The following is a 21,837-nucleotide window of genomic DNA, read 5'->3' as shown; positions in this document are numbered from 1 at the left end:
TTTCTCACACGCACAAGCTCTTAATTCTCCTATCAACTCCTCTCCGATGCTGTTTCTGCTCCCCAAACAGTTTTCAGGGTCGAGGGGAAAGTGGTAAGAATAGAATCACAGAGCTGGGAGCGACCTCCGAGGTCCTCTTCTCCAAAAGCATCCCTGGCAGATTGGCTTAAATCCCTCCAGTGAAGGAGAGCCCACCATCTCCGGAGGTAATCAGCAGATCAGTTCCTGCCAATGGGAAGTTTCTCCTAATGTTCACCCAAAATCTGCTACCCTGTAATTTCCACCCTTTGGTTCCAGTCCGGCCTGCTCCTTCTGCATGGCCGCCTTTCAGATGTTTGGAGACCGCTCTCATGCCTCCCATTAATCTTCTCTTCTTTGGGTTAAACGTAGGAAGAAGCATTAAGAGATGTACAGGCGACTCCGGCGGTATTACAGATGCAGAAATAACGCACATGAGCAAACACATATTTTATATAAGTAGTGGTGCCACTGTTTAAGAAAAGAAGTTAATCATATGAAGCACAATCTGATACGTCCACCTTTCCCCAAGCAAGCAGCCTCCAGAAATACAGGACTACAACTCCCATTATCCTTAGCCAGTGTGGCTGTTAAGGAAGGCTGTTACATATGTTTGCTCAAAAGTAGGCCTCCTTCAATGGCACTTGCTCCAGGTAAGCTATTGTGCATAGAATTGCAACTCAAGACTCAAATATTCTATCGACTTAACACACACACACACAGACACACAGGGCACAATCCTACGCATGTCTAGACAGGAAAAAAAGTCCTACAATCCTATGCATGTTTAGAGAGGCAAAAAGTCCTACCATCCTATGCATGTTTAGAGAGGAAAAAAGTCCTACCATCTTCTGCATGTTTAGAGAGGAAAAAAGTCCTACAATCCTATGAATGTTTAGAGAGGAAAAAAGTCCTACAATCCTATGCATGTTTAGACAGGAAAAATCCTACAATCCTATGCATGTTTAGAAAGGAAAAAAGTCCTACAATCCTCTGCATGTTTAGAGAGGGAAAAAGTCCTACAATCCTATGCATGTTTAGAGAGGGAAAAAGTCCTACAATCCGATGCATGTTTGGACACGCTGACGAATCAAAACAAAGGACAGAGGTGAATCCCTACAGGTTAGCAGTCCCAGCTGTTAGGAGCGCCTGTCTTGGAAATCCCATTTGTGACTGAAAAAAGTGTTTGGGAAACCCAAAAGATTGATTGTCATAACGTCAAGGCCAATGTTGTCTGCACTGTCCCATCTTGCGAAGTCTTTAGATGATATCAGCTCTAATGTTCTTGTAGTTTTATGCCCTGTCTTTAATGTTTAGATTTGTTCTAGCTTGTAACAAGATGGATTGGAAGCAAGAAAAGACAAGGTAAACCCCCCCCCCCCAAAAAAAAACAAATATCTACAGCTGCAGTCCTTATGCTGACTTACTTAACACAAAGAGTCAATGAACTCAATATGGCCTGTTTCTGAGTCAACAAGCATACAGCTGGACTGCTAATCAGCTTTCAGTTATTCAGTGAAAAGCAGAGTATTGGGCCAGCTAAAGAGCTATACAGCAATATAATGATAAAGTTCGTTAAGTGCGTTTCACAACTACATGGCATGGAGATTTAGACACATCAAGGCCCACCCCCAAAAGCTATTTCTCTGATTATCTGAAATAAAACATTACAAAAAAACCCATCCCAAATAAATGGAAAGAACAGACTAATCACCAGGCAGATGCTAATTGAATGAAATGGACTTTTAAGATGAAATCCATGCAAAGCACTCCATCAATCACAGCACTTCAGATTTTTAACTTTGTAAGTTTATCATTCGAGGCTCGACTTCTGCAATGCGCTCTACATTGGGCTACCTCTGTGCCTAGTCCGGAAACTTCAACTAGTTCAAAATATGTCAGCCAGGTTGGTCACCGGTACATCTAGTGGGGGACCACATTACACCAGTCTTAAAATCTCTTCACTGGCTGCCGATTAGTTTCCAGGCGAAGTATAAAGCGTTGGTTATCACCTTTAAAGCCCTACATGGTTTGGGTCCAGGTGACCTGCGGGATCGCCTTCTCCCGTACAATCCGCCCCGCACACTCAGGTCCTCTGGGAAAAATCCACTTCAGCTAGCAAAAACTAGATTAACAACTGTTACCCAGAGGACCTTTTCGTCTGCTGCTCCCAGACTGTGGAATGCCGGGAGAGATTCGTCAACTTAATAGCCTTCCGGAATTTAAGAAAGCCATAAAGACTGATCTCTTCCGGCAGGCCTGCCCACTTGAACTTTAAGATGCCTTTTTAAAGGGTGTGCTGCTTTTAACGATGTATGTATTTTGTGGTGTTTTTATTTGTGTTGTACACAAAATACAAAATATTTGTATTTCAAATTATCATTCCCTCTATTTCTCAACATCATGGGTTGAGTGCCGGGTGTTTTTTAGCCAAAGTGGTACACCGATGCAATGGCGCCGCCAATGGAGAGTCCATGTAGCCACCTACCTGCCGTCAGCTGGGGACCCTCCCTGAACGGAGCAAATCCTTTTCAAAGCCGCCCCCCACCCCGAAGCGGCTGGACATCACCCTTCGCAGAGGTGAATCGCACAAGTTCACGGGGCACGATTGTTTGGGCTGATCCAGCATTTTAATAAATGACAGGGGGAGGAAAAGGGGAGGCACGTCTCTGAGGAACAGTCAGCCTGATTTACTGTTCTCATTGCTATGATTATTCCCTTATTTCTGTTTTGCGTAACCCCTTCCCCACTTTATATGTTTTAATGTGATTTTAGACTGTAAGCCTCAAGGCAGGGTATTGCTGTTTTGTTTGTATACTAGCTGTACCCGGTGTAACATACGCCGTTGTAGCGTCTCTTAAAGTTTATTAATTAAATATCATCGTGGGGGTGTGGGCTGCTTGGACGCCGCCGATACAGCGCCGTCTGGCAGACCTGGGGGGCAGGGAGGTCGGGGGGAGGGGGAGCAGGTGTCCCCCTCTCCCCGGGGTTCCTGTCAGCCTTGGGCCGCCTGCCCAGCTCGCATGAGATTAGGCCGGGGCCTTGGCTCGCAGTTGGCGAGCGGCCTCTCACCCGGTCAAGGGCCCCGGCCGTGTCTCGCTCATGCTCCAGACCGTGGCGATGCCCCCTTCATGGGGGGGGGGGAGCGAAGAGTCAGAAAGGGGAGTAGGATTACCTTGGAAAGCCCAGAGGAGTCAGGAGAGGGACTTAGCAACCTGTATCAGCTGATGTTACACGTTGTTACTGTTGCCTAGCAACCTGTATCAGCTGAAGCCTGTACGGAAACATACCTAAGCGTTTTATATATATAGATTCTGTACAGCACCAAGTACATTGTTGGTGCTATATAAATAAATAATAGTAATGCGTGGAACAGGCCGGGACGCTCAAGAGCGTTCGAAACCAGCTCCAATTAGAAGGCCGGCTGGGCGTCCAGCTTACTTGGAACAGGACACAAGTGAGGGGAAAATGGAGCCGGCTGTAGCATCTGGAACAAACCCAGTTTATTATTCCACTTACAGCTCAGAAAACGCGAACACAAGAGCAAAATCCCGCAAGGGCTCCGCTGCTAGTAATGGTTGCTCTCATGGCGTATAAATAAACGCAAAACACATTGTAGAGGGACATTGCTGTGTCCGTATCATCGTACGATAGGAAAGTCTCCAGATCTTTCTTGCAAACGGAAGTGTTCGGCTGGCACTCTCTCCGGCACAAAGCTTTGGGCGGGGATGCCGGACACTCCGGGCACCTGACTCTTCTGCTACGCCAGCTCTCCTTCCTCTTCCACCGCCATGGCTGACTGCCGCTGCTGTTCTTGCTCCGGGTCTCCGGGAAGAACACTCGTGACCGTCTGGAGAAGGGATTCGATTTGCTCCTCCGTCAGCCTCTCTTCGCTTTCCTCCACTATCTGCAATTCAAAGGCAGTTAACATCTCCCCGTGTTCTCCTGCCACACGTCAAATCCTAGACTGCAGGCTCCATGGGGCAGAGACCCAACCCAGATGTACCTGCAGCAGTAAACTGCAAAAATCCAGGTCGGGGGAGGCAGCTTTACGCCTTTAGATGCTTCAGGCCCCTGAACGGTTTGGGCCGTCCCTTTAAGAGCACCTGTCACAGCTTTAGGATAGCCATTTTGAGTCGGAGCAGCTGGAATTTGCCATGAACTTCTGGAAAGGCAAGATTGTAACCCTTTCCATAAATAAAGACCGTACGCCTTTATTTTTCAATCCCTACGATGGAATGTGTGTTTTCCACAAACCTGCTCCATTCAAGGGGTTGAAAGACACCCAGGGGCAGACGCTGCACCTGCATTATCATCATGATCCTGCAAAATAACTAATGGAAAAAATTATCTGCACCGAGGAGAACCGGACGCACGTTTCTTCCTCCTATAAGCTCCTCAAGCCTCGGCTATGGCTAATCGCCTGCGTAGCTTCTTATCTCAGAGAGAAAACCAACTTAGCTTCTCAGTCCAGTACTGACGGAGGCCTTTAACCTGCTTTAAACTGTCCAATTTATCTTCGGTGTGAGATGGTGACACTCACGGCTCGCCATGTACAATGGAATCAAAACTATTCACCAGCTTAGGGCGGAAAAATACAGTTCCTTCTCCTTAACTATAAATTGGCTGGAAATGAAGTGGGACGGATCCCAAAACGCATAAAAAGATTGTGGGGAGGAGCAGAAATCTGCAGAGGACTCGATTTTGCAACGCCGAATCAGATTCATTGAATCATAGAATAGCAGAGTTGGAAGGGGCCTACAAGGCCATCGAGTCCAACCCCCTGCTCAGTGCAGGAATCCACCCTAAAGCATCCCTGACAGAGGGTTGTCCAGCTGCCTCTTGAAGGCCTCTAGTGTGGAAGAGCCCACAACCTCCCTAGGGAACTGGTTCCATTGTCGTACTGCCCTAACAGTTAGGAAGTTTTTCCTGATGTCCATCCGGAATCTGGCTTCCTGTCACTTGAGCCCGTTATTCCGTGTCCTGCACTCTGGGAGGATTGAGAAGAGATCCTGGCCCTCCTCTGTGTGACAACCTTTTAATTCCTTGAAGAGTGCTATCATGTCTCCCCTCAATCTTCTCTTCTCCAGGCTAAACAGGCCCAGTTCTTTCAACGGCTTCAGTCCCAAATCCGTCACCTGGGCTTTGTATCCAGGAAAGGGCTTGGAGCCAAAGTGCTTTTACTGAGGGGGGGATTAAGCTGATAGACATCGTTTGCTCTGGCTCCTGTCAGCTGTATCCTAACCGACTTCCTAATTGAGGCAAGGGGCAGAGAGGAAGCAGATGGAGCAATCACCGCATTGCCAAATCAATGGCCCGGCAACTCCCAGGGCTTCGCCCGGGCGTAAATGCCAGCTCAGAGTGTTTGCTTTAGCGATTCATTTCCCTCTAAAAAAAAAAGAGAGGTTTTATTTGCTCGGAGATGCCGCGGCTCTCCACGGCGCGTCAGTCAATACCCATTTCTTACAGAGCTCTCAAAGGTTTGTTAGCATGGGATGCTGCCTGACGCCCGCCGGGGAGGAAAACCGGCACAAGCTGGAAGACGCGAGTCCCTGAAACCAAAAAGCCCTTTCCACCTCCCACACTAGAGGCCTTCAAGGGGCAGCTGGACAACCCACCACCTCCCTAGGTGATTCCATTGTCGTACTGCTCTAACAGTTAGGACGTTTTTCCTGATGTCCATCCGGAATCTGGCTTCCTGTAACTTGAGCCCGTTATTCCGTGTCCTGCACTCTGGGAGGATCGAGAAGAGATCCCGGCCCTCCTCCATGTGACAACCTTTCAAGTGTTTGAAGAGTGCTCTCATGTCTCCCCTCAATCTTCTCTTCTCCAGGCTAAACCTGCCCAGTTCTTTCAGTCTCTCTTCATAGGGCTTTCTTTCCGGACCCCTGATCATCCTGGTTGCCCTCCTCTGAACACGCTCCAGCTTGTCTGCGTCCTTCTTGAATTGTGGAGCCCAGAACTGGACGCAATACTCTAGATGAGGCCTAACCAGGGCTGAATAGAAAGGAACCAGTACCTCACGTGATTTGGAAGCTATACTTCTATTAATGCAGCCCAAAATAGCATTGGCCTTTCTTGCAGCCATATCGCACTGTTGGCTCCTATTCAGCCTGTGATCTACAACAATTCCAAGATCCTTCTCGTTTGTAGTATTGCTGAGCCAAGTATCCCCCATCTTGTAACTGTGTTCAGGGACGTGAAAATGAATCGATTCTCTGTCGTGATCAGGCCTGTTCCCCTTAGGGGAGGAGAAAGAGTTTTAGGCTATCAATCAGAATCATATTCTGAAGCAGAAGAAACAGGAATAAAAATGTGCCAGCAGGGGAGGAGATTTTCCTAAGCTCTTTACCAGCCAGGGATGAATCTTCACCGGACCTTATCAGGGGAAAAGTTAACAACTCAGAGTCTGTGGGAACTCAGCAATCCTCAGAGGGGGGAAAGGGGCTTGAGCTGGCCAATCCCAGAGTCCGCCGCAGGTTCAAACGGGCGGAGCTCAAAGAAGTCGAGAGGCGATCAGCTCAGCTGGCTTCTCGCCAAAGGCGCCTTCCTAAGAATCCTCCCTGAAGTTAAAAGGACTCAGGGAAAAGACCTTCCCTTTTGTTGAAAGGACAATTGCCTCGCTTAGGTAGCCAAGTTTTAGCCTAGAGGGAAGTTCCTAGTGTTAGATCAATGTGTTTAACCTCTCTTCAAGTGCAAAGAGATGTTTATTTGCTGAATGAAGTTTTGTAGATTATTTAGCAGACCTCGTTATTGTCTCACACTGCAGCAGGAGGGCTTAAAAACACAATGGTCTCCAACTGATCTTCAAGGATCGAGGCAATTTTACCGAAAGGCTCCGGATGCCTGGGAGCTGCGTCACTTACCAACTGGATCTCAACGGCACTCACAGGCCTGTGGTTGAGTAGCTGCAGTTTTTCCGCCCTGTGCAAAATCAAAGAACACGTTGCTCTGTAATTGAGGGATTCTGGTCATAAGGAGCGGCCCACAAGTTAACACATCCCTGGCCACACAGCACCCCAAAGGGATCAACAACCGTAGTTGTAGCCTGGCCTCAGAGGAGACGGGCAACCGTCAGGAATGAACTAATTTGGGGCCTTGAAAAGAGTTGAGCACCGCATCTGTCACCCACGTGGCCCAAGGGTTTTTAAACTATCTGATTTCCAGCGTAACTCTTAGCTCAGACATATTTGCAAACCACGGCTCTATCCAAACTCATGATTCTTTGGAGGCTGATAACCCACCCTGCTTTCTTAAGACTAGCCCCAGAGAGGGCTGGCGATAGGGTGGCGAGGAAATCAAGTCCCTAGGCATCAGACTAAAACTTTTGAAGGCTGGCTGGGGAACGTTGGGAATTGTTGGGACTTTTTCCTGTCTAAACATTATTGATTGATTGATTGATTGATTGATTACATTTCTATACCGCCCAATAGCCGGAGCTCTCTGGGTGGTCCACAAAAATTAAAACTATTCAAAGTATAAAACCATAATATAAAATACAATATAAAAGCTCAACCAGATAAAAACAGCAGCAATGCAAAATTGCAAATTTAAAACACCGAGTTAAAATTTATTTATAGACTGTTAAAATGCTGGGAGAATAAAAAGGTCTTCACCTGGCGTCTAAAAGCATATAATGTAGGTGCCAAGCGAACCTCCTTAGGGAGCTCATTCCACAGCCGGGGTGCCACAGCAGAGAAGGCCCTGCTCCTGGTAGCCACCTGCCTCACTTCCTTTGGCAGGAGCTCACGGAGAAGGACCCCTGAGGATGACATTAGGGTCCGGGCAGGTACATATGGGAGGAGGCGTTCCTTCAGAAAGCCTGGCCCCAAGCCGTTTAGGACTTTAAATGTTAATACCAGCATGCATAGGATTGCACTGTGTCAGTTCTATAGTTACTCAAATATACACTGGGATAGAATCATAGAATAGCAGCGTTGGAAGGGGCCTACAAGGCCATCGAGTCCAACCCCCTGCTCAATGCAGGAATCCACCCTAAAGCATCCCTGACAGATGGTTGTCCTGCTGCCTCTTGAAGGCCTCCAGTGTGGGAGAGCCCACAACCTCCCTAGGTCACTGGTTCCATTGTTGTACTGCTCTAACAGTCAGGAAGTTTTTCCTGATGTCCAGCCGGAATCTGGCTTCCTTTAACTTGAGCCTGTTATTCCGTGTCCTGCACTCTGGGAGGATCGAGAAGAGATCCTGGCCCTCCTCTGTGCGACAACCTTTTAAGTATTTGAAGAGTGCTATCATGTCTCCCCTCAATCTTCTCTTCTCCGGGCTAAACATGCCCAGTTCTTTCAGTCTCTCCTCCTAGGGCTTTGTTTCCAGACCCCTGATCATCCTCGTTGCCCTCCTTTGAACACCCTCTGGCTTGTCTGCGTCCTTCCTGAAGTGTGGCACCCAGAACTGGACGCAATACTCTAGATGAGGCCTAACCAGGGCCGATAGTGGTGGTGGGCAATGAATGCGTTTTTTAAATGGATTTTTTAAACTGCTTTTTATTAAACCAACACAGTTCTCTGTTTAGAATAACCCCCTTTAGAACGAAAGCTGGATTTAATGAAATCATATCACCTAAGGCTGAATTTCTGACTCCCTTGCAAGCTTATGTAAGGCTATTTTTCTTTGTTTTTTTGTTTTTTTTAAAAAAAACTGTGGGGAAAACATCTTAAAAGCACAACAATTCATTGTTTCGTATTGTGGCTTAACACGTAAGGAAGACACTCGGAGAACCAAGTTCGCTCTGTGTGTGTGTATGCGTACAAATGATGATTAAACATTTCCAGAAACATAGCTGCAGCCCAGCGATAAAGATTCTTTTCTAAATAATGCCTAATAGTTGGGAAGGCTACTTTCCAGTTCACCTTTGCCCCATCTTCGTTCTCTTAAGCTCAGGCCAAACACCTAACGCACTCATCAGAACGCTAAACACATCTGCAACCTCCTTTCATGCAATGCAATGCAAAAAAACCCCAAAAAACGAGGTTTTCTTCTTCCAGAAATGCCTGGCTTCTCATTTTAAAACAATCCGAGGCCGTTAAGAGGCTGGCTGGATTTAGAACAGAGCTGAGGTCACCACTGCAGCCTGAAAGATAACATGTTTACTGCAGAGGATCTGATTAAGTGCCGATGCGCACAGCTGAGAGGACAGGAAAATAAGTCAGATGACAGGGACGGAAGGCCAGTATTAAGGAACCAAAAAAAACCCATCACCCAGGCAGGAAAGACAGGACTTTGTCCAGATGCGAAGTAGACATTTTTACATTCTGCAAAGCAGAAAAACCAGCCTCTGCCACGGCTAAAATGGCATGCAAGGGATCGCCCAGGGAGACCAATAAGGCTCCTTGTAAACAGATGCAGTTTGGGGGCTTGAAAAAGCAGTCCTGGCCTTTTGCGTCCTGCATCCCAGCTCAGCTTGCTGCTCCGCTCAGATGCATCGCTGGTGGCCCTAGCAGGTGACATCAGACTGGGTAGGGGCTGACTTCCTGTGCTCAGTGCAAGGTGAGCCAGTCGGGAAAAAGTTGAACAAGGAGAAAAGGCAAGTCCGTTTTGGACCTTGGGGAAGAGAAGAAAAAGGAGAAAAATTACCACTGACTGGCGTGGGAGGGGAGACTGGTTCTGGTGCTGTGTGAAAGACAATCTTTTTGGTATTCGTTCAAGGCGGAAATGTTTATTAAGAAATTCAAATGGGCTCGACGTTTCGGATATTACTATCCTTCAACAGGAGCTACAATACAAATACCTATGAATCTACAAAGGGAAGGAAAGGAACCTCTCGTGCAAGCACTGAGTCATTACTGACTCTTGGAGGGACGCCAGCTTTCGCTGACGTTTTCTTGGCAGGCCTTAGAGCGGGGTGGTTCGCCGTTGCCTTCCCCGGCCGTGATTACCTTTCCCCCAGCTAACTGGGTACTCATTTTACCGACCTCGGGAGGATGGAAGGCTGAGTCGACCCGAGCCGGCTGCCTGAAACCAGCTTCCGCTGGGATCGAACTCAGGCCGTGGGGAGAGTTTCGGCTGCAGAAACTGCTGCTTTACCGCTCTGCGCCACACGAGGCTCATGAATCTACAAAACAACACCCATAATTAAAAGAATGTACATATTTTTTTCCTGAGGTTATATTGTACCCTTCTCCGCATTGCTTTTGTTATTAGTATTCTATGTTTACAAAATAATACATTTCCTTTCTTGGATATATAATCTTACACAGAAATGCCCCGTACTGGCAGCTATCAGAACTGTTAAAGCATAAAGAGATAAAAAAAAAAAAAATTGGTCATTACATGATATCTAGTACGAAAATAGCATAATAGTCTTAAGAAACTATATTTGGCACAGCAATTAACCTCCTATCAAATGTTAGCTGTTCTTTTAATTATGGGCATTGTTTTGTAGATTCATAGGTATTTGTATTATATTGTTATTGTAGCTCCTGGTGAAGAATAGTGATATCCGAAACGTCGAGCCCGTTTGAATTTCTTAATAAACATTTCAACCTTGAACATTTCAACCTTGAACGAATACCAAAAAGATGGTCTTTCACACAGCACCAGAGCCAGTCTCTCCTCCCACGCCATTTTGGACCTTGGCCAGTGACTGGCACTGCGGGGTTCAAACCTCTAGTGAGAAGGAGGTGCAAACCTTTCCAGCTTGGAGGTGGCCATGGCTGTGCAGGACACAAGTGCAACTGCACCCTCCCGCCCATGTTCCCCAGCTACATAGGGTCACTGCCTCTGCTGCTGGAGATCGCACATAGTAGCCATCGCTCCCTGGAGGTGACGGGATTCGAAATCAGAACATCCCGCCTGCAGAGCAGCTAATCTACCACTGAGCTAATCTGAGTGATTCTCAAGGGCTCACAATCCATGAGTACGGCGCTCTTTCGCGGTTCCCGTTCATTTCAGGAGGGCTTCTGCAGGAGAACGTCTTGGCAAACTGTGCACCAGGATTTCTTTGCTTCTCGTTTGCTGGGGCTGCTCCGCCTTTTATTCTTTCCATCCAGGAAGCAATGACACACCAATACGGGCAGGGAACAGTATTCATCAAGCCCGCAAGCAAAAAACCTGGGCGAACAACCCCCTCTGCTGTCAGCATCCGCACATATAATCTTGCAATGGCATTTCATGTTGTTTTGAAGGTTTATCGATGCCGCAAAAACTCATTTATCTCCATGTGATCTTTAGTTGAATTTAGATTCAGCAGCTACCTAGAATTCTCTGTTTCGAGGGCGTATATTTTAATGGTCTCCTATTATTCAGCAACATTTCCTGACAAGTTCTCATGCCTGTCAGTTGAAAGGATAACTGAACACCAGCCACTTCAATCCATTGTCACGTCATACAATTGAGGACTTACTTGGTTAAATTGTGGTTTTTCAGGGCAATGAGGTAGTCTCTTACGACCTCAGGACTCTGGAATTTGCACGGCGTCTTGGAGATGTATTTCAGCGTCTGGATGGGCAGGAAGAAGAAAGAAAACTGTGCAGGTCATTCTACTATATTCATGGCTGCTTTTCAAGTTGAACTGAAAATTAGCCAAAGACCTCAGGACACAACATCACAGGCGCATTACAAACTAAATTATTCTACAAGGGGGCTGTGAAAAAACGCGTCCAGCTGGAAATCCAAAGGTTGAGAGTTTCAGGATGGTATTAAACATGTTATTTCCTACCTAATAATGAGCTGGAGAAAGTTTAATAAAGGGCACGAAACACCAAGGAGTATGGGGCATCCTTATTCAAAAAAGAAAAGTGCTCTTAAGAGTTTGAAACTTTTTGGCTTATGGATGTAACAGAGCCACATTAAATTAGGGAGATAATATTTCCCCTTGCGTTTATTTATTTATTTATTTATTACATTTCGATACCGCCCAATAGCCGGAGCTCTCTGGGCGGTTCACAAAAATTAAAAACATTCAAAGTATAAACCAAACAGTATAAAACCATAATATAAAATACAATATAAAAGCTCAACCAGATAAAAACAGCAGCAATGCAAAATTACAAATTTAAAACACCCGAATTAAAATTTACTTATAGACTGTTAAAATGCTGGGAGAATAATGCTGGGAGTTATTATTTATTTAAACTACTCGATATCCTAAGATCTCCCAGCGGGTCACATAAAAATACATGAAATACAAGATAAAACCAATGTTTAAAACAGCATAAATCAATAAATACATTAAAAACATTACAAGTAAGAAGAATGCCCGAGTAGGCAGGTAATCTTCAGGAGGGGATTCTGTCTCTCGGATCGCAAGCAGGAGAGCATTCCGGAAATTCTTCTCTCTCTTTCGGGAGCTTTCAAATACCCTTATTTACTTTTGAGGGCCTTCAAATACTTTTTAAGACTTCTTAGACTCTGCCCTTCCTCCAAAAGGAGCACAGAGCAGCTAGCAAAAAGAAGTACCAGTGAAATCATACTATCACACTAAGGGCACAACCCCGTCAAGACAGAAACATCTCCCAGCTCCCGCATGGAATGCTGGGAGTTGGAGAACTTTTCCTGTCTAATCAGGCATGGAGGGGTCCCTTAAACAATTAAAATCTCTCTATATAAAGTGCTTAGGTATGTTTCCGTACAGGCTTCAGCTGATACAGGTTGCTAAGCAACAGTAACAACGTGTAACGTCAGCTGATACAGCTTGCTAAGCCCCCCGCCTGACTCCTCCAGGCTTTCCAAGGTAATCCTACCCCCCCTTTCTGCCTCTTCGCTCCCACCCACCCACCATGGTCCGGAGCATGAGCGAGGCACGGCTGGGTGGGGAGGCCGCTCGCCTGCTGCGAACCCAGGCCCCAGCCTAATCGCTTGCGAGCTGGGTGGGCGGCCCAAGGCTGACAGGAACCCCGGGGAGAGGGGGACACCTGGTGTATCCAAGCAGCCCCCGCCCCCGCAATGCTATTTAATTAATAAACTTATGCTACAATGGCTTTTGTTACGCCGGGTACAGCTAGTAGAACAATAATCATCTAAGCTGAAAGCACCAAAACCAACAGGCCGGGAGCCAAAATACTTGTGTAAATGAAATTGCATTTAAAAATAGTTCCGGTGGGAGCGAATCACAGCTCTCCTGGGAGAACGTAAGAAATGCCATGCCGGATCAGACCATGGGTCCATCTAGTCCAGCACTCTGTTCGCACAGTGGCCCACCAGCCGTCGGCCAGGGATGAAGAAGCAGGACATGGTGCAACAGCACCCTCCCGCCCATGTTCCCCAGCAACTAGTGGGAGGGGATTCCACAAACAGGGGCCACCACCGAAGAGGCTCTTGCTGGAGTCCACACCCTTATTTATACACCTCTGGTTCCTTGGGAAGCCCTAGTTGGCTGGTAACGGCTCTTGTGGGAGAGGCTACAGCAATAAGAAATTCCTGCTCACAGAGGATTCCAGGTGGGACAGGGAGGGAAGGACGTGGCAGCTGGTTCTACTCACTTCGTACATGATCGTGTTCAAGTTCTGCTGTCCAGCGCTCTGTTTGCTTTTTCCTGTCTCTCGGCGCTGCTGCTTCAGGTCAGTCAACAGCTGGTAGACCTGAAAGAAACAGCGGAGGCCGTTGAGGAGGGCGTCCGAGGCCACCAGGGCTTTAAAACCACACTGTTGAAAGTGAGGAGTCCATCGCATGCGCTGAACCGAAAGGAGGGACCCGTGGCAGACCTCTCTCAGCTGTGCTAGTTAACACGATTTAAGAATGCAGTAGATGCAGTTCTGGAACGGCACTTTAATAACACACCTGAAGCCTCCAGGCTTGGACCTTGTCGTAGAGGTGAAGTGGAGGGCCGCCCTCGCTACCTGTTTCATTGCCCCATTCACTCCCAAATCCCCTCTAAATATTCAGACCCATTTCTTGAGACAAAGGATTTTTGGTCTGAGGTCTGGAGAGAATAATATCGTTGTTTCTATGCTATAATGAGACAATTTTTCTGGCTCTGGCCAATTTCGCTCTTGTAGCCCAGGAGCACAGACCAAATTTTCTCACCTCGCAGAACGTTAAAAAACCACCCTGTAATGCTGGTTTTATCTCTTCTTTTATCCATCTCTGTCTTTTATATGCTTATTGCAACTAAGTTGGAACAATAGAAGCCTTAACACTAGTTAAATCCTAATCTATGCCACTTTGAGAGGGTTCCTCCCTTAAAAGGCAGCCTAGAAATAATTTTACATTCTGGCTGGGGGATGCTGGGAATTGCAGTCCAACACACAGAATCATAGAACAGCAGAGTTGGAAGGGGCCTACAAGGCCACCGAGTCCAACCCCCTGCTCAATGCAGGAATCCACCTTAAAGCATCCCTGACAGATGGTTGTCCAGCTGCCTCTTGAAGGCCTCTAGTGTGGGAGAGCCCACCACCTCCCTAGGTTACTGGTTCCATTGTCGTACTGCTCTAACAGTCAGAAAGTTTTTCCTGGCTTCCTTTAACTTGAGTCTGTTATTCCGTGTCCTGCACTGGGAGGATTGAGAAGAGATCCTGGCCCTCCTCTGTGTGACAACCTTTTAAGTATTTGAAGAATGCTATCACTAAACTAAGAGGAAAGTAGAAACTAAGAGGAAAGTAGCAATCTTAAGAGGCCCACTAAATTGGCACATTGTTTTAACTGTTTTAATAGTTTTACTGCTTTTAAATTATATATTGTTTTAACTTGGTTTATGGTTTAATTTGTTTTAGCTGTGTATATTTACTGTTTTATGCTGTATGCTTTTATCTGTACGCCGACCTGAGACCTTATTGATATAGGGCGGGATATAAATGTTTTAAATAAATAAATAAATGTTTAAATGATTACTGCCCGCATCACTGAAAGAAGAGAGTCTTTTACCAACACCTAAAGTTATAAAGAGAAGAGGCCACCCAAATCTGCTGCGGCAAAAATTCTATAAGTTGGGGGCCATTCCCCAGAAGGCCTTGTCCCTCTTGCCTACCAACTGCAACCACAAATGGCATGCATCAACACAGAAGGCCTCCTCTAGAGATAGGCGTGTGTGTGGGCACGCCTATATGGGTAGGCGTGTCGTTTTGGGTACACAGCTCCTAAACCACTTAAAGGTTTATTTATTTATTTATTTATTTATTACATTTTTATACTGCCCAATAGCCGAAGCTCTCTGGGCGGTTCACAAAAATTAAAACCATAATAAAACTACCAACAGGTTAAAAACACAAATAAAAAATACAGTATCAAAAGCAGGATAAAACCACGCAGCAAAATTGATATGAGATTAAAATACAGAGTTAGAACAGTAAAATTTAAATTTAAGTTAAAATTAAGTGTTTAAAATACTGAGAGAATAAAAAGGTCTTCAGCTGGCGACGAAAAGAGCACAGTGTAGGCGCCAGGCGGACCTCTCTGGGGAGCTCATTCCACAACCGGGGTGCCACAGCGGAGAAGGCCCTGCTCCTAGTAGCCAGGTTAACCCTTGCATTTTGAATTGGGCATGAAAACAAAAATCACATCACGTCACATCTTAGGACGGTAAAATGAGAGGCAATGTGGTGTAGTGAAGAGAGCGTTGGACTCGGTTTTGGGGGGAACAGGGTTCTAGTCCTCACTGTGCCAGGTGAATTTAGGCCAGTCATTGAATCTCAGCCTAACTTACCACACAGGCTTGTTGAAAATCGAAGGCAGGACAATTTAACCTGGGCCACAGGTAGACCTAAGGTTTATCCTGAGATCATCCCAGGTTCGCCCCTGCCTGAGCGCTGGATCCCCTGTGTGTCACCGAGATGAACAGGTTCAACCCCTGGACGATCCAGGGATAAACCTTAGGTCTCGCTATGGCCCTGATTTGGGTTTCTTGCAAGAGAAAAAAAAAAGCAGGATATAAATGTAACAAATAAGATGATGATGACGATGATATCATCATGATAGAAATCATTTTTACCTCATAATTGCTGAGAAGTGCTGCATTACCATCTTTCCTAGGAAAAAAGGGAGACAAACAAAACTTATCAGGGAGCTTTTTAACAGTACATGGGGTGTGAGTTGGTTTGAGGATAAATATACAAGGTTTGGGGATAAATATTTTAACAACTACACAAAAGGACACTTTTTACTCTGTACAGCACCATGTACATTGATGGTGCTATATAAATAAATAATAATAATAATAATATTTTTTTTCTCACTGGGTTTTCCCACGGTTTTGTATCCGGCTTGGGAGAGGCCATGCCTACTAAACTGGGCCCGTCTTGTCGTAGCCAAAGTGTTCCAGTTCAATTTACGCCGGCCCTTGGCCAAAAGCTCTTCTCGAAAGAAAACTTGACTCTGATGAACTCAAGAGACACACACACACCTGCCACCCACAGAAACCGAGGGGCAGGAGACTCCGGAGACACGAACAAAAGTACTTGCTCACAGAGAGCCTAACTAGTCAAGTGTAAACACTATTTCTAAGTTCAGCAAGAACAGGATCGGGGCAACGGCGCTCCACAGCTAGCAAGGACTACTGCAACTGACACTTATTTATACGCTTGTTCGCGTTTCCTATTTGAGCACGCCGCAATCAAGCGGCAGACGGAATAATTTTATTTCTTTAAATAGCAAATAAATAAAACTTGCTTTAAAAACTCGCACACGCATACCACCAAAGCCCTGAGCGCTATACATCGTGGAGACAAAGGTTTCTGCTGAACAGACAGCAGGAAAAAAACAAAAAAGTTGCTACAGCTATACAAAAAGAAGAGCGGGTGAGGCTATTCGTGGGTCCCTCCTGTTGCAACATATTTAAAAAGTACAATGTATTATGTCAAGCACAGCCGACTGTTTGAATAGGAACCGTCATACTCATCACTTTCAAACAAGTTCAATGTCTCTTCTACCGTCTTCTACAGGTTGTAGCATTGTTTTTAATTGCATTGGACTGGGGATTTGGGGTGGGGGGGAGAAAAAGAGGGGGGGCCCTTCTGAAAATACGCTGAAGTGGAGTTCTCATCACGTTTTTTGCTGACCCAAGAGAAACTTCAGCAAGTAAGCTCACACATATACACACACACACACACACATCCACGTTGTGAAAGGCGTTATCATTTTCTGCCGATAGGTAACTTTTCATTCTTGCACAGGGGGGTTTGCATTCTTGCATTCTTTGCATTTCCGCCTACGTCTAGCGAAATCCCTCCAGAATCTCCGCGACAGGAACCTGTTTTTTAAAATGCCGAACAGCAATAATACAGGAAGCAACTGGAACGTACAGACGGGTCAGCGGAGAATTATTCTCGATTGATTCAATGCATTAGGAACAAAGGGCTTGTCTCTAACCTGCCAACTTCACAGCCTCAACTTTGCATTTCTTTGCCGTTGCCCCGGCATTTTGTACCATCCAGCTGGATGAAGAGTTCTGCAGGACTCGAAACCTTGCACACCCTTCAGTAGCCTTTCAGTTCTTCCTAACAAAGAGATATTCCCTCTTCCCTCCCTGCGCCTTTTTCCTCGCGTGTTGTGACTGTCTGAGATTGTAAGCCTGTGGCGCAGCGTGTCTCTTGGCACATAAAAAGGCTTCAAGTAAGTAAATACTGCTTAGGATGACCCTATGAAAAGGAGGACAGGGCTCCTGTATCTTTAACAGTTGTATTGCAAAGGAAATTTCAGCTGGTGTCATTTGTATATATGGAGAAGCTGGTGAAATTCCCTCTTCATCACACCAGTTAAAGCTGCAGGAGCCCTGCCCTCTTTTAAATCTGGTCACAGTATAGCTGCAGTATAGCTCCCGGTGAAATCCCCTCTTCATCCCAACAGTTAAAGCTGCAGGAGCTATACTGCAGATATACTGTGACCAGCTTTAAAAGAGGGCAGGGCTCCTGCAGCTTTAACTGTTGTGATGAAGAGGGAATTTCACCAGGTTCTCCATATATACAAATGACACCTGCTGAAATTCCCTTTTCTATGCAACTGTTAAAGATGCAGGAGCCCTGTCCTCCTTTTCATAGGGTCACCCTAATACTGCTCAACCGTGCATTATGACATAGGCTGCACTGGAAGTTTCTTTTCTGGTTGTTGTTGTTGTTGTTGTTGTTGTTGTTGTTGTTGTTATTATTATTATTATTATTATTATTATTATTATAGATTCACAGCAAATCAGGATACTATATATATATATATATATATATATATATATATATATATATAAATATAAATTAAACACGCATGCGTATATTAAACGGTGCCCCCTCCCACAACATCCAATACCTAACGTAGCTTCCCCCCCCCAACTTGGCGTCTTGGACTACACCACCTATCATCCCCAGCCACCACGGCGCTACAAAGCCGCCCCATCAAGATCCTTGGACTTGTCCTTCGCCCAATTGACGTGTTGTACCACAACTTCCAGCATCCCCAGCCCATGCAGGCTGGGGATGATGGGAGTTGTGGTACAACACGATCTGCAAGGCGCAAGCTGTTGAAATGTGTCCCATCACACACACACCCCTCAAAGGACTAAAAGTAGCCCCCCAATAGCCCCCAACCCTTTTCCTCAATAGCCCCCCAATAGGACTAAAAGTAGCCCCCCAACCTTTTTCCTCGGCCTTGGGAGGGGGGAGGGGGAGGAAGTTACCTTCCCCTCCCCCATGGGCCCCACCGCCTAACCCCCTTCAAGTGTGGGGGTTTTTTTTGCCCCCCAACCCCACAGGGAAATGAGGGGAGGGGTCGCTGGAAAGCCCGGCCGCCATCTTACACTTCCATCTCGGCCTCCCGGCGGAGCTCCGCGCCGGCGCCCGGCCGCCCCACCAGGCTCTTCGCCGGCCCCGCTCGGCGACGTCGCCCAGGCCGCCCGCGTCTCCCCGGCGGAGCCCCGCGCTGAAGCCGCCTCTGCGGCAGCGACGACGGCGGGGAGGCGAAGGAGACGGGCCTGGGGAGGCGCAGCGGTTGAGTAGGCCGCAAGCCTGGGCAGGCCTCGACCAGGGAAGGGGAAAGGCCTACAACTCCCAGCATGCCCCAGCCCGGCTGGGGCATGCTGGGAGTTGTAGGCGTCCCCCCCCCGTTGAAACAGGCATGGAATGGCAGGGCTTTCCCCTGACTAAATATGCGTGTGGGATGGTAGGGCTTTTCCCTGTCTACTTTCCCCTGCCTAAACATGCATAAGACGGTAGGGCTTTCCCATCAAAACACCCATAGGATGGTAGGGCTTTCCCCTGTTGAAACATGCATAGGATGGTAGGACTTTTCCCTGTCTACTTTCCCCTGTCTAAACATGCATAGAATGGTAGGACTTTCCCCCCCTGTTGAAACATGCATAGGATGGTAGCGCTTTCCCCTGTTGAAACATGCATAGGATGGTAGAACTTTCCCCCCCTGTTGAAACATGCATAGGATGGTAGCGCTTTCCCCTGTTGAAACATGCATAGGATGGTAGGACTTTCCCCCCCTGTTGAAACATGCATAGGGTGGTAGCGTTTTCCCCTGTTGAAACATGCATAGGACGGTAGGGCTTTCCCCTGTCTACTTGCCCCTGTCAAAGCATGCATAGGATGGTAGGGCTTTCCCTGTCTAAACATGCATAGGATGGTAGGACTTTTCCCTGTCTAAACATGCATAAGACAGTAGGCCTTTCCTGTCAAAACATGCATATGACTGTAGGACTTTCCCCTGTTGAAACATGCATAGGACGGTAGGGCTTTCCCCTGTCGAAAGCATAAATAGGACGGTAGGGCTTTCCCCTGTCGAAACATGCATAGGACGGTAGGGCTTTCCCCTGTGGAAACATGCATAGGACGGTAGGGCTTTCCCCTGTCGAAACATGCATAGGACGGTAGGGCTTTCCCCTGTGGAAACATGCATAGGACGGTAGGGCTTTCCCCTGTGGAAACATGCATAGGACGGTAGGGCTTTCCCCTGTGGAAACATGCATAGGATGGTAGGGCTTTCCCTGTCAAAACATGCATAGGGCGGTAGGGCTTTCCCCTGTCGAAACATGCATAGGATGGATGCCACCTCTTGGTACTGCTTTTCCCAATTGCCAGTTCCATAACACCAAGGCACTGTTCAGACAAGCCATCTGCACGGAATGAACACACGGAGGACGAATTGCGCCACTGACCTCCATGCACTCATCGTCCCTCCTGAGCAGTGCGTGTAACAAACTGTACATCCGTAACATCTGTACGCCTGCCAGCTGTACCCTCCGTGCATTGACGGAGATGTCCGGATGCAGCTTCAAGTATTCATGACAGTAGAATACACGAGCGAAGTTACAACAGGCATCAGAGGTAGAGTACATCCTTTGCCTGCAGGACAACGCTCCCTGCCATCTCACGCTTGCAAGAAACCCTGGGCAACCGTCTTGGTTACCCTCCATTGCATTCTGTCGTCACAACAACCCTGTGAGGTAGGTTAGGCTGAGTGCCCAAAGCCACCCCAGCGAGCTTCATAGCCGAGTGGTCTCCCAAGTCCCGGTCCAACGCTCTAACCACTAGACCACACTGGCTATTGCATTCACGTCCTGCTTGTGGGACATGACAGATAGGACTTTGGCCGGACTCAGCCAGGCTCTTCTTATGTTCTCATGACCCCAGGGTTCTCGTTTTTAAAAAACACACCCATAAATTTCGCAAGCCTAAAGTCTGCCCACGCCTGCAGAACCTCCAGCCATGTGTGAATAGCAGAGGATGAGGAGTTTGGCTGGCAGAAGAATTTCCCCGCTGCAAAATGCTGGTGCCTAAAGCCACCCCGGCCCTAGCCTAAGACTGTGCCAATTACAGAGGTCAAGGCCTCCATGTTCTCGTCGCAGCACAAACTATCATCCACGGCACATGTGTTGCCTCGGTTCCTAAGACGGCACATGCAAACCCGGAGATGAGACACAAGCAGCTCTCTGGCTGGGCCTCGATCCAGACATGTTGCTAGACAACTGAGGACAAAGATGCCCTGTCCGTTCCCCCCACCACCCCCCACTCCCCTTCTACCCACCCATGGTCTGAAAATGTGTGCTCAGCATAGCAATAATTTCAGCCGAGATTGCAAAGTGGAGGAGGGGGTCGCGGTGCGTGTTGGTATTAACTCTGGAAAAGCGAGGGGTCTCAGCACTCCTATTGTGAATAGATCTGCCGTGTGCTTGTATTCTTTGTCATGAAAGATGTTTACTACGCTCAGCGTTTTGCTGAGCGCAACAAAGTGCCTTTTTTTTTTTAATGAAAGAAAGAAAACACATGCGCACATACAGACACACACATCCCCTATTCATGGAACAACTGGTTTTAAAAATACAAAAAATATCAACACCTCTTCATACAAGTTTGGCTGACGGTGTGTTTCACTAGCAGTTTCAGGCCGTATACAGAATTTCTTTCTGCCTGCCTGCCTGCCTTTCTTTAACCGCCACGAACATATTTGTTTAAAGCCACTTTAAACACTAGACATCAATGGTGTTTCCTTTCTTTTCTAAAATAACATATCAGTCCTGCTATGAACAAGATTAGCTGACAATGCATTTAGCTAGTAATTTCAGGGCAAAGTTCGATCAGCCTTTCCTCTGGTTACTTCTCTTCTTTTATTTATTTCTCTCTTTTTCCTTATTCTTATATTCCTTATTCTGTTATTCTTCTATTAATGTGTAAAAACAAGATAAATTGAACATTTAGCTTGTTCTTACACATGAATATAAGAATATGACACAGGCGTTGCGCCAACAATTTGTATGCCGGTATAGAATCTGTGCACATGTGTGCAACCCTGCATGGGGCCCTTAGGGCCAAAATATTGCTCTTCCCTGATTGATTGATTGATTGATTGGTTGATTTACAATATTTATATACCACTCCCCATCCAAGGATTTCGGAGCAGTGAACAACAAATTGAATATAAGAATTAAAAACATCATATTGAATA

At 46.7% G+C, this 21,837-nt stretch overlaps 1 protein-coding gene across 1 annotated transcript; it reads right to left on the bottom strand.

Moving 5' to 3' along the window:
• Positions 1 to 3,499: 3,499 nt before the first annotated feature.
• On the bottom strand, positions 3,500 to 18,773 carry CRCP (CGRP receptor component). The gene is made up of 6 exons (XM_063146359.1): positions 18,689 to 18,773; positions 15,899 to 15,935; positions 13,455 to 13,553; positions 11,378 to 11,472; positions 6,885 to 6,942; positions 3,500 to 3,925 (listed from the first exon to the last, which is right to left on the bottom strand). The coding sequence occupies exons 1-6, from the start codon at positions 18,694 to 18,696 to the stop codon at positions 3,779 to 3,781; spliced, it is 444 nt and encodes a 147-aa protein (XP_063002429.1). The 5' UTR covers positions 18,697 to 18,773; the 3' UTR covers positions 3,500 to 3,778.
• Between the last annotated feature and the right edge of the window lie 3,064 nt (positions 18,774 to 21,837).

Source organism: Elgaria multicarinata, chromosome 22 (genome assembly GCF_023053635.1).
Source record: "Elgaria multicarinata webbii isolate HBS135686 ecotype San Diego chromosome 22, rElgMul1.1.pri, whole genome shotgun sequence".
NCBI classification, from domain to species: domain Eukaryota; kingdom Metazoa; phylum Chordata; class Lepidosauria; order Squamata; family Anguidae; genus Elgaria; species Elgaria multicarinata.
This window is presented reverse-complemented; position numbering and strand designations above follow the sequence as displayed.